This window comes from Trichechus manatus, unplaced genomic scaffold (assembly GCF_000243295.1).
Source record: "Trichechus manatus latirostris isolate Lorelei unplaced genomic scaffold, TriManLat1.0 scaffold00102, whole genome shotgun sequence".
In the NCBI taxonomy this organism is placed as follows: Eukaryota; Metazoa; Chordata; class Mammalia; order Sirenia; family Trichechidae; genus Trichechus; species Trichechus manatus.
The window spans coordinates 2,929,957-2,943,089 of record NW_004444038.1 but is presented as its reverse complement, the minus strand read 5'-3'; the positions used below and the strand labels follow the sequence as shown (position 1 = coordinate 2,943,089).

Below are 13,133 nucleotides of genomic sequence, written 5' to 3'. Positions count from 1 at the left end.
CTGCGCCACCAGGGCTCCGAGTGCATGACTTACTGCTTTAAATTTTCTAAATACATCCATAGCAAGTGTGATTTTAATTGAAGTACTTTTCATATCATACTTGAACAATGTTTCCTTGGACATGAAACCCACACATCCTACATCACTGTTAGTTTGTATAGTGTTTTAGCTGAGAACATGGCCTATTCCTCACACACAAAAATAAGAGTTAATCAAATATCAGTGAGAGCTATCTCATCAAGTGGTGATTATAAAAAAAAAAAAGCTTTGGTGGATACGTGTTTCTTTTCCAAAGTATTCTCCTTTGTATTATTGTTTCCCTTCAAATGGGGCCATTTAAAGAAATTATTCTATGACATTTTGGCTCCTAGATAAGGCAGACAGATTTTGATATTATGGGATGAAATGCTATGTGATTTAAAATAATGCTGAACTTTTTTTTTTTTTTTTTTTTAATACTGGAGCCGAACAAAAATAGCAAGGCCCTTGGAACGTCATAATGGGGTGTACGCCTCATCTTTCACTACAAATCCACAGAGAAAAACACAAAAAGAAAGAGGTTGGATGAAGTAAAAATGAATTTTTACTTGTTTCTTTTGGCGTGTTTTATGTTTCAATCTCAGAAGTACTTACTAATTCGCTCTAAAGCAAAAGGCGTTTATATTTGGTACTTGTTGGATGTTAACTTGTTGTCTGTAGAACTTTTCTCCTTCTACATTAGCATCTTAAAGATAACCGCGATCCTCAAATTGCACTACATTAATTTGAGTTCTCGAAATTGGATCTCTGTTTTTGTAGTACCTATTTTGAGTTCACATCATGTATTTTGAATTTCAATTGATGTCAGGGAGTTAAGTAGCTAGATCTTAGCTTCCTGGACTGTATGTTCACATTGTCATTACATTTTCATCAGCCTCCTTGTTTTCAACTACATACTTCATTTCATTTCATTTTTCTTTTTTTTGGAGAAGGGAGGAAACACCCAAATGTTGGATAGCCCTGGGAAAAGAAAACTGTAATGTAGTTTGTGTTCATGTTTATTTTAATACCATGAATTACTTTTTGTGTTTTTCGCTTGATTATGCTTTTTTAAAAATTTCTCGGTTTGCCAGATAACAGGCTTCTAGTTCTTCAGAAATCTGTGTTGAGCTTAAGGAGACTGATTTGTTTATTCTCTTCTGGGTAGGAAAGCAGGCCTAAGAAATTACAAATCAGCAGGGCTAGCATGTAATAATATGGTGGGAAAGAATAGTACATGTAGAGGATGATGTTGATAGAGAGGCTTATTTAAATGCCATTTGTTTCATAATCAAATAAGAGTGAATTATGTCAAGTACAGCTTTATAGTCTTACCAGACAAGGTTTTTATTCTAACTAGAAAATTGAACTTTGGGGCTTTTCTGACCCAGTATGTTTATCCCCCATACCACTAAGTTCTTTAAGTATTTTGAAATAACCCCCTATAGTGTTAGTACATCTTGATATTTCATTCTTTCCATCATAACCTAAAAAAGTTTCCTTCACAGGGATGCTATCAGCCTGTAGGATTTTTTGTACTGCCCTCATTCCCAGTCTCTTTGTGAAAGAGACCCCTGTATCGGCACATATCCAGCAGGTTAATTCTCCATCTGATTAGCCCAATGTTACCAATGCGATGAAGGGGAAATAGCCAAGATCCAGTGCAGCAGCTTAGCCTCCTGGGGTGCGGAGCAGTAACGATCCAATGAAGACATGTTAAAATGTAATATTACTTCCTTTCCGTGGGGACAGTCGAAAAAACATCGCCAGAAATATTCTTGCCCTCTTAGTCTGTTTTTTTCAACGGTTTCTCTTTTTTCCTACTCAGATAACCAGTGTACTGTTCCCAGGGAGTGAGACCTGCTGATAAGTTCGAAGGCAAATAAAAGAGAAACCTCAGATTTTGGCTGTGTGGTTTTCAGATGTGCTAGAGAACTTTTAGGTAGTGTCAACTCGGGGTTCTTTCTCTTTTGCTGAGCAATGCTCTCCACCCACTGGAAATCAGGCCCTGTGGGGGGACCTAATAGTGATTTCACTATGCTTAGTACGTGTAATTAGATCTCGAAGCAAAAGCTTTTAAAAACAGGCTATAAAATGCCCATGAATCTTTATTAAACTTATTTTCCAACTAGATGGAGAAACTCTTCTAGTAATTTTTAATTTTATTAAAGCCTATTTTTCCCCAGGCCAAGGGGGGAAGAAATGTCTGGGCATTAAAAGCTTAGGTATAACAATGTTATTTTTTTCTGTCTCTAAATGATTAAATGCAATTTCATCCCTTTGGCAGTACTATGATTGTGGCTGCATTAGGTAATGCTGGTAGAGAGATACAAAGAAAATCTAAGCATAAAGAGGTAGCAATTTATTTGTACTCTTTTTCTAAGTTGAAAATCTCTAATACAGTCCAATCAACAATAAAAATAATTACAGGATTGTCTCCTGGGTTGGAAATAGATTTTATTCCCAAGCATTGGCAATTCCTTGTTACTTTTCAAAATCAAGCTGCTAAGCCTTTTAAAGGCTTCTTGGTGACCGTGGCTGCAGAAATCAGAATGTTGATCTTGTGGTTTTATTTTGGAGCCCACTGCCTGTAAAGTGGCACCATCAGAACAATCACTTACCGTGAAGAACATTTTGACTGTGTCATTGCTCCAGGCAAGAGGGGCTCCAGAATGAGCACGACAGCCTGTGATGAGTATGGAGTAGGGAAGAGAGAAATTAGAGTGACTGTAATTTTCACTATGGGACCAAGCAGAAAATGAGTTGAAATCATTCAGAAGTATTTTATACTTGTGTAAAGTTTACCTTCTGTGTGCTAAACTGAAGTTCCGAGTGATACAAATATCTTAAAATGGGGTTTTCCATGACAGCTTAGATCATTCCTGAATTAGGGCAAAAGCTCTATGGTAGAACATCTTACAGTATTGTAAAGTGTAGCCTCTTTTTAAACAGCTGAGTATTTCAGGTGCCGTTTTAACACTAGCAATGGTAATTAATTTTTCAATCTTTCAGTAACTTTCACAAGTTAGTCGTTGAGTTACAGGGAGAAGCAGCAGAGGCTGGAATGTAGCAGAAAATCTGTCTTGTCACTCAAATTGTTCTGCCCTATTTTGCCTTCCTCTGCCCCTTCATCACCCCCCTCTCCCAAACCAGCAGTAGCCTGTGACTTCTGAAGAACTCTGGAATGGCGGCATCTATAGATTTTCCTTTATTCAACGCCAGTGCTTGCAGGCTTTCCTTACAAAGGAATAAAAAAGTTTCAACTGTTAAAGAATGCAAAGCAGTTTCTTCCACAGATCAACTTCCCTCCTGTTATAGTCTGTGGATGTTAAATTATAGATTGCAACTTAATTTGAATATAGAAGAGTACATTTTTGGGTTGCTCCGACATCATTTTGGGTAAACCTAGGGAGCTCAGCACAAAGGCATTGATAATTCAGAAAAGGAATTGACCTACAAATTAAAAAAAATTTGAAACAGCCACTCAAATTATGTGCACTTCTTGTGAATCCAGTTTAACAAAATAAAAGTGGTCCATTCAGTAGTTTCTACCACTGCAGATATGATTTGGAATTATATTTACCCGTGACACTTCTCTGCTATGCCTTGTCTTGGTATTCATTTAATCTTTTTTTTTTTTTAGACCAGTATCTTTGACTTCCTTTTTCCCCCAGATAAACAAATCTATATGCTTCCCTTTCTTTCTTTGCATTACTTGTCAGATCTTAGTTTTTATCAATTGTCAACTTAATGTTAAAAGTTTTTAGCAAGGCAAAGTTAGTGATTTCACTCTGAGTTTTGGCGCACTTATGCACCTGGGCACATTTCTGTGTTTGTGACTTTGAAAACATTGGGGATTGAATTAAGTTAACGAAAATTTGAAACCATCAGCTGAATAAAGACATCAGTTTTACACATTTTCTGTACAAAGAAGTGTCCTATTTTTAATGAAAGATCAACTTAAAATTTTCTAAAGAATAATTGTAGGTTATAGCACTGCTCTGATACTGTTCAGAAATAGCGTCTGCTCATAGAAACCAGTGCTATGGTAAGCCTTTGTGAGGAAAGGATACTTTGAAATTTAAGCACATGTTTGGAGAAGAGAAAAATGGGGAAGTGGGGGAAAATAATGTTAGATTCACAGAAGCATACTACATTTGTAGGAATTTGTTTTAACTTACCTGCCCATCAGTTTCTTAGCAACTGAGCACTGTAGGAGGGCACTGTCTACTTTTTACAAAATATATGTATTGTAGAGCAAATGTTGGTAAAACTCACCTTCATTCACGCTTCTGTTTAGTTTTGAAAGCAAACCCTTCAGTGTACCTTGAGCCACTGGCAGATCTTCTCCTGTGTAATATCATGGACCCCAAATTTTAGAATCACATGGAAGGAACTTGGTGTAGCGGAATGGGTTAGTTTTCACTGAAGTGCTGCCCCGTTCCAGTTTCCCAGGAGAAATGTAGTCTCGGCAATTGTAGAAGAGTGAGATATGATCGTGAGGTTAAAGCGAGCACTCAGATAAGCAAAGAAATATTTATACCCAGAAGAGGCAGCTGTTGTTTTTAAGGAAAACAGTGAAAGTAAAAGTCAGTAATTCAGGAGCACGAAGACGGGTAAATAAATGCCTTATTTTCTAGTTAATGTAAATATCCACGACATGCATATTTCTACTACAAGTGCATATAGAACTTGTTTGCGGACTTGCCACATGGAAAACAAACAATCCCATTCAAGGAATATCTTTTGAATTTATTTTTACCAGAAAGTCTGCCTGTCTTTTAATCTCTTTGAAAGTACAAGGTTAGTAGACAAGACTTTGATAATCGAAGTAGAAAATGATTTAAATTGCGGAGATGTATATGAAACACTTCTGTTTCTTGCCCCTTGAACTTTAGAAGAATGAAAATGTCTAGCACTCGGCACCTTTTTTTCCCTCCTTGGAACTTACACTGCTCCTCAGGGAAGTTTCTGGCTGCCCGTCTGTTTACAGCTTTAGTTACGAAACTGCTCAGAGAACTCGCTGCCCTAAAGAGACAGAATATGGGTTTTAATAGAGAAGAACATAACCTGTTTAAAAAAAAAAATACTGAAAATGGTAAAACGGTTTTGCCCTTCCACCTGCCCCTCACTGCTGAGGTGGAAAGAGAATGGAGTTGTTGAATATGAGACCAGTGGCTGCCAAAAGCCCTCACCCTATCTTCAGGGTTGCCACAGTACTGAAACAGAGCCGTGGGCACGTGTGGGTGACCACTCTACCAGTCTAGAGTTTTCCTACCACAGGTGGTTTGGTTGAAGAGTTTGACTGAGGGCAATATGAGTAATAATAACACAGTCATTCTTTCCTGTTTACAAAATGATGGAGCAAAACTTCAAAATGTGAAGACCTGAATTGTAGCAAACCAAAGGGACGTTCTAGTATACATCTTAAGCAAGTATAAGGCTGAAGAAAGAAGAAAAGGGTTTTGGGAGGCTCTGCTTTTACTGTTTACAGAACCTGGATGCTTGACAAGCAGGGAGCATCAAGCTAATTGTTCTTGAAACAGGAAGTCTGTATTAGAGGAAGCAGGTGTTGTGTGGTGATAGCCACTTTTTAAAATTACTGTATTAACTACTTTGCTCTTTTAAGCTTGGCCCCGAAATAGTTGGCTTTTTTTGGAAGATGCCGCCCCTTTTATCTATAGAATAATACTATGTCAGTTAATTGTGAGGAAGGAGAAAGTGCTTAAGTAAATTGAAACCGGATAGAATACATACAGCAGTGTTTACAGTATCCATTTTTCTTTATTTCTTCTTTTTTTGTTTTATTTTTGGCTTTCAGCATCCCATACATTCAGAAAACTTGTGAGTAAGAGTGAATTCTTATTTTTCAAATTGTTTTCAGGCATTTCATGTTCATGTAAACTTGGCTTATTGATTTCCTGATTTTTCTTTATTTTTTTGTTTTGTCCATTTTATTTTTAATCAGCTACATCAAATGGGTCTTTGGAGGGCCTGGATAACCAGGAGGGAGGGGTGTGCCAGACAAGAGCCATGAAGATCCTCATGAAAGTTGGACAAGGTAAAGACCATCTGCTGCTTCATGAAGCCACTGTGCTCGGGTTTAGCCCCCAGCTAGTGTGGAGCCAATGTTGATAACACTCACCTTCATTCACTCTTCTCTTTAGTTTTGAAAGCAAACCCTTCAGTGCATCCTGAGCCACTGGCAGATTTTCTCAAGTCAGTGTAATACACGTCTTTTATTGGAGATCTAAAAGTAAAGGTCAGCCAGGTAGAATGTCTATTGCCATATATATATATTTTTCTTCTGAAAATATCTCTTTGGTTCAAAACTAAAAGAGCCAGAATGAAAACTAAGTTTCTACCATTTTGCTCATTTGTGAATTTTGACTACAGAAGAGTTCACTGTGCCTTTTCACATATAGACAACCTATTGTGCAGAACTGTTCTTCTAATTAGAAATTGGTGTAGTAGTCAATCAACTTGCTCAGTTAAATTGAAATGTCATCTGCAATGCTTTGCCTGCCAAATGCAAGAATCCCTATAGTTTCCACAGATGGCCTCACATTCTAAACCTCTGAAAAAACTAGTATAACCATTTTGTTTTAAAAGGAAAATTACATTCTTATATCTCACAGTACTTTGCATAAAGAAGCTTATGTTCATTGCTATTCATGCTTCTTGAGATATATATCCAGCTCATAAAGCTAAATATCAGATGTCTGTGCTGTAATTAATCATTTCTTTTTCATATAGATGCAAGTTCTGCTGGGTCAGCCAGGAATAATGATCCAACAAGACGTCCAGAACTGGAAGCTGGTACAAATGGGAGAAGCTCAACAACAAGTCCCTTTGTAAAACCAAATCCAGGTATAGTAACATGAGCTGTGTGTTTGTAGGTCTGTGTGCAAAATAGTATCTCAAGAGGTAGAACAAAGTCAAAGTATTTTTACACCGGTAGGATTAGCTGGTAGTTACAGAAGTAGGTAATCTTTGCTCTCAGCTAGTTGTTACTAATTACACTCAGTAAGAGCAAAATAATTCATTCCCACGAAAGTCTTTGATTCTAAAGAGTAAAATTCATCAGATGTTAAGTGCCAATTATTAACACTACTCCCTCAGACTAAAGTTATTTTCTTTCCTTCTTTTCTTGGCTGATACTTTATCAAGCTGGCTCTCAACAGCAGCTTAAATCTGATGTTAATGTATATATAATTAATGTTCTAATCTCTCATCTAATTATATCTAATCCACAAAGAGACTAATTGATCCTCTTCTAAGTTTTAGATGGTAACATTTTAAAATATTGCATAATGGCTTAATGGCATTTTTTTTCAGATGGTTAGCATCAAATTTTTTTTCCTATTTTCAGTGCAAAATAAAATATTAAAGTGATCCCTGACAAAAGTTTAGAACACCATGCAAAATTGACTGTCGCTTCACTTCATTTTCTTAACATCTTGGAACCAACAGCTCTGTGTTGGTTGCTGTGAGATGAATTTGTTATATGGTAGTTGTCGAGCCGGCGTCAGCAGTTCTGTGTTGAGGATCTGTAGGTATGTGTGGTTGGTAGTCTTGTGAATTTAGCCTCTGCAGCAACATTCCATCTCTTTCTAAGCATCAAGGAGGGAAGTTGTTATTTCTAACTTTCAGTGACAAGATATGTCAAATTCTTGTGACAAACTGGTAAATGGATAATATAATGATGCCAGGCAATTTTTTCGTGCTTAACATTTGGGTTGGCAGTCTGCTCCGTGTGAAAGTTTCTGCTGCCTTCCAAATATACTTTAAGCGTAAATCAAATAATACAAACGAGGTACGAGTGGAACATTTTCCCAGGTCCCATTACTCCTTCTACATTCTCGAGCTGTTCTGCCAGTAGGCAGGGCTTGTCTTCAGAAGGCAGGCTGTTTGAAGATTCATAGGAAACCACTGTATCTGAAGGAAAGCGGAAGAGCAAGTACACCGTGAGCACTCCAAACTGACCTGGAAGATCGGCTATTTCCTTTTTTGTCTCCCTGCTGTTGCCTCAGGCTAGCTAACGTGGGTTAAAAGATGAGGCGAGATCAAGGACTGGTTGTCACAGCCGGTCCGTGCTGTTGATGGATGATGATACATGAAAAGCGAACCATGTGGTTTGGGAGCAGCATTAAAGGCAGACCTAGAGACCTGATATCTCATTTCATATTGATGGCTGACTCCTGCCATTGGCTTTTAGCTATTAAAGGAGGTAATTGGTTTGTCAGAGCTTGGCTGCCAGTTAAATCTTTGGTCCTGCTTAAGTTTTCACATTTTGGAGGGTCATAAAAATAGCCTGTCAGCACTCAGGACAGTGATAACCTTTTTCTTCTTCCGTTCTTCTTTGCATCTCTGCAGGTTCTAGCACAGACGGCAACAGTGCCGGACATTCTGGTAACAATATCCTTGGTTCCGAAGTGGCCTTATTCGCAGGGATTGCTTCAGGATGCATCATCTTCATCGTCATCATCATCACTCTGGTGGTTCTTTTACTCAAGTACCGGAGAAGACACAGAAAGCATTCACCGCAGCACACGACCACACTGTCACTCAGCACGTTAGCCACGCCGAAGCGCAGCGCCAACAACAATGGCTCGGAGCCCAGTGACATTATCATCCCACTAAGGACTGCAGACAGTGTTTTCTGCCCTCACTATGAAAAAGTCAGTGGGGATTATGGGCATCCTGTGTACATAGTCCAGGAGATGCCTCCTCAGAGCCCAGCAAACATTTACTACAAGGTCTGAGGCAACTCTGCTGGTACCTTAGCTTTCCCAGAGGAAACTTACTGTTCGGATGCTTCCGGTTGAGGGTTTGATGACACCTTGTGCTCTGGAATTGACTGAGGCACAGTGGGGGAGTGGGAACACTCCTTCTCAGAAGAGCCTTGATGAGCTGGACAGTTGACCCTAGTCTGTAGAATTTCAGCCTTGGTGAATAAAAGTACTCACTGAAAGCTGGAAGACTGTGTGTAGAAGATACCCATTCGGATTGCTGTATTCTTGTTACATGTATCATCCTCTAAGCCATGTGCTGCAGTAATTCAGGCAGATACAAAAACCAAGGGAAGACAGAGTGGTTGGTGGGCAGGAGAGCTCCGAGCATCCTGGGAAGGTACCCTGGGATGCCACGCTTGGAAATGCAGTCTCTGCCACCTCGGTGTGGCTCTGTCTCTCGGTGCATACTGGACTTGTCACACAGACCTCTGGCTAAGTAAGGCTTTTAAAGATCTCTAGCTTTTAGTCCATCACTGTTACCCTCCTCCTGTTGTCCAGGGCGCTGCAGTCCTTCACATGAGATCCCCTTTCTCTCTCCATCCTGCATCACCAATGGGACATTAACGCGGGGAGTTCCCTTCTCCATCCGTCTGCAGCAACAGCTACCGTTGAGTGGGTGATGAGTTTAGAGAAGCGGTGTTTGCTATCAGGAGCCTTCCAGCCAGAAGCTAGGCAGTCAGCCGGCGAGAGGAAGAGTTGGGGGGCGGGGGTGGGGCGGGGGAAAGGGCTGCCTGCTGACTGCGCTGGCGGTTTATCGCTGCTGCTGCGTCTGCATCAGAAGACGACGAAAACGATTAGGTAGCACAGCACTTTGGTTTTGCTGAGATGTCAGAGGCGACGAGGAGACACGACAGCACACGCAGTGGGTGGGGGTGCGTTTGAAGGGATTCGCTGGATCAAATAGCAATGCGCAGAGGAAAATAGTACCGCCTGGTTGCTCCCGCGGAACAAAGGGGTATTGTTGGTGGAGGAACAGGCTGGGCTGGACGGAGCCTAGGGCCGCTGATGATAACTTCGGCAGGACTGTTGTGGTACTGGCAATAAGATAAACAGCTCTCAGGCTGTAGGAAAGTCAGTCTGCTTTGGGTGATTTTTTTAAAGCAGACTCAGCTGCTATACTTATCACATGTTATTAAACACAGGGAAAGAAAGCATTTAGGAGAATAGCAGAGAGCCAAATCTGACCTAGCCGTTTAAAAGCCAAAGGTCAAGCAGGCTGTAATTCCATCATCATTGACTGACTGAAGAATTCTCATGTAGAAAAGGTAGGTCAGATCCCCGCCCCGCCCCTCAGCGCCCTGTTCCCCCCCCCCCCATATCTGGCCTTACGACACTTTGGTTTATGGCGGTGCCGTCTGTGCTGCGGGGGCTGCAGGGTAGGTACTGTGACCGAGGCCGAAGCTGCCCGCTGCTCTGTTTCAAAGTAAAGCACATCTGGCAAACCTCTTAGAGAGAGTCCTTAAGACTGAAGTAAATTATGATGTTGAGGGGGAGAAGGAAGCTAGGACGTATTTATAATAGGTGTATAGAACACAAGGGATATAAAATGAAAGATTTTTACTAATATATATTTTAAGATTGCACAGAGTACAGCCCAGAAGATGTGAAATTCATTCGTGGCAATTAAGTGGTCCCCACTGTCAGTGCTTTAAAAAAAAAAAAATTGGACGGCGACTTCTGGGAAAAATAACATTACTCCAAAATTAACAATAATGAACGCAAACACAAAAATACCGAAGTCCTCTGAAGGCATCTCACATAACCGTGGACTAGGAAATACAAGCCCCAAAATACCAGGAAATCGGTGTTACTGCATCACATGTTTGACAATGACAAGATGTTCCGGCATTTATTTTCTGCGTTGTGTTTTCCCTTGCCTTATAGGCTGAAGTGTTCGCTAGAATCCAGCAGGTCCCACTGAGGGGGGTTCAGCTGAAAGTTTAGCTGCCCTCCTCCTCTCCTTCCCCCCTACTCCCTCCCTTCCGGGGAAAAAATTTAAAAAATAAACAGGAAACCTACTTTTTATGTGCTATGCAAAATAGACATCTTTAACATAGTCCTGTTACTATGGTAACGCTTTGCTTTCTGAATTGGGAGGGAAAAAAATGTAGCAACAGCATTTGAAGGTTCTCAGACCTACAGTGAGTACCTGTAAAAATGAGTTGTCACAGAAATTATTCTTCTCTATTTCCCGAACCTGAAAATGATGTTGGTCCAAAGTGTGTGTGTGTGTGTGTATGAGTGGGTGTGTGGTATACATGTGTACATATATGTATAATATATATCTACAATATATATTATATATATCGATATCATAGTTCTGTGGAGGGTTGCCGTGGTAACCAACCGCAGTACATATGTAATTCTTTCCATCACCCCAACCTCTCCTATATGTACGTTCATACAAGAGTTTCTTGTAAACCATTGGAAATTACTTTTAGGATGGGGAGAGGGGCAAGAAGGGGAAAACATGGGGAATGGTGAGTCTGGTTTTAATGGATCAAATGTATGTATCATCGGTTGGCTACGTTTTGGTTTCTAGACTAAACTGTGAAAAATCAGATGAATTGGTGAGGAGTTCCCTGCAACCAGCTGAGAAGTGTAGTGCGTGTCTGTTTTGTGTCTGGTGCAGAATATGACAATCTACCAACTGTCCCTTTATTTGAAGTTGGTTCAGCTTTAGAAAGTTACTGTAAATGCCTTCTTGTATGATCATCCCTAGTCACCTGACTCTGGAATTTGCACCGTCCTGTTTAAGTGAAGATGCTGTAAATAGGTTCAGATTTTACTGTATATGGATTTGGGGTGTTACAGTAGCCTTATTCACCTTTTTAATAAAAAAATACATCTGAAAACGAGACAGAAATGGCTTTTCTTACCCAGATTGTGTACATAGAGCAATGGTGGTTTTTTATAAAGTCTAAGCAAGATGTTTTGTATAAAATCTGAATTTTGCAATGTATTTAGCTACAGCTTGTTTAAAGGCAGTGCCATTCCCCTTTGCACTGTAATGAGGAAAAAAATGGTATAAAAGGTTGCCAGATTGCTGCATATTTGTGCCGTAATTATGTACCATGAATATTTATTTAAAATTTCTTTGTCCAGTTTGTAAGTAACAGTATTATGCTTGAGTTATAAATATTTTTTTCTTTCTTTGTTTTATTTTAATAGCCTGTCATAGGTTTTAAATCTGCTTTAGTTCCACATTGCAGTTAGCCCCCTAGAAAATGAAATCCGTGAAGTCACATTCCACGTCTGTTTCAAACTGAATTTGTTCTTAAAAAAATAAAATATTTTTTTCCTATGGATAAAGTGCCTTCCAAGTATTTTCCTTTCCTTCTTTTTTCTTTGCATTTTTTCTCTTCTTTTCTTTTTTCCTTTTGTTATTTTCATTTACCTTCTACGCTCTTTCTCTGTAGTTGCTCGCCGTCACCCAGAGACTTCCGTCCACGGAGCTTTGGGTACACACTTTTCAAATTAGGACATGCACGTAATATGAATATTCAGTTAAGTGATATGAACCCCTTGGTTCCCCATAAAAGGACTGCCCTCACAGTTCCCAAATAATATTCTACAATAAAGTTTTATAAAATCCTAATCATCCTGAACAGAAAATGTTTCTATTTCCACCTGAACTGCACAGTTGGAAGAATCACCTACGAAGTTAGCCATGAGAAGAAAAGGAGGGAAACATACTTTTGCTTTCTTAACAATTAATCCCAAATTGATCTAGTTTCCATTCAAGCAAAGCAGTTTGCCATCCACCGCTTCATCTTATCCCAGGAGGAATGAAAAAAAAATCTGACGTTCTTTGTAAAAGTTTGACATTGATGAAAGCAAATATTGTGATACTGGATTGGGGCAAGCCAGAGGCCAACAGTGCATTTAGTCCCATTTTCAGATACCCTCTTTCCTTGAGAAGATGACCATGTCTTTCGAGCATTGTTTATCCTGAAGTTTGTGAGTGTTTTCACTGCCACTTGTGGTCTTCACAGTGTGAAGCCCATTGGAATTTCTGGGGGAGCTCTTTAGACGGTGAGAACCCCACACCCAGAGGGGTGCTTCGTCCATCAGCGTGATCTGTTGTAATCACAGTAGAAGCAGCTGCTAGCTGTGGCGAAGTTCTAAAATCTCTGTTATTTCAGGTTACTCCTCACCATAGAGGGTGAGATGTTATTTTAGGTAGGGAGGTAGAAAGGGCCCCTGAAGTGACGAAGTGAGCCAGGTTTTCCAAGCCAAGAGTGACTTGCCCAGGGCCACACCTCCAGGAAGTGGGGGAATCTGGATATTTCGAAAGCTGTCTGGGAGATTCTGATAAAA

The 13,133-nt window shown here is 39.9% G+C and overlaps 1 protein-coding gene across 1 annotated transcript in view; it reads left to right on the top strand.

Annotated features, from left to right (window-relative positions):
- EFNB2 (ephrin B2) overlaps nucleotides 1–8,783 on the top strand; it is a 46,847-nt gene extending 38,064 nt beyond the window's left edge. Inside the window, exons 3-5 of the mRNA XM_004382933.2 lie at nucleotides 5,987–6,079; nucleotides 6,775–6,888; nucleotides 8,395–8,783. Of these exons, the coding sequence (XP_004382990.1) occupies nucleotides 5,987–6,079; nucleotides 6,775–6,888; nucleotides 8,395–8,783 (596 nt within the window). The remainder of the gene's footprint in view (nucleotides 1–5,986; nucleotides 6,080–6,774; nucleotides 6,889–8,394) is intronic.
- The last annotated feature ends 4,350 nt before the right edge of the window (nucleotides 8,784–13,133 follow it).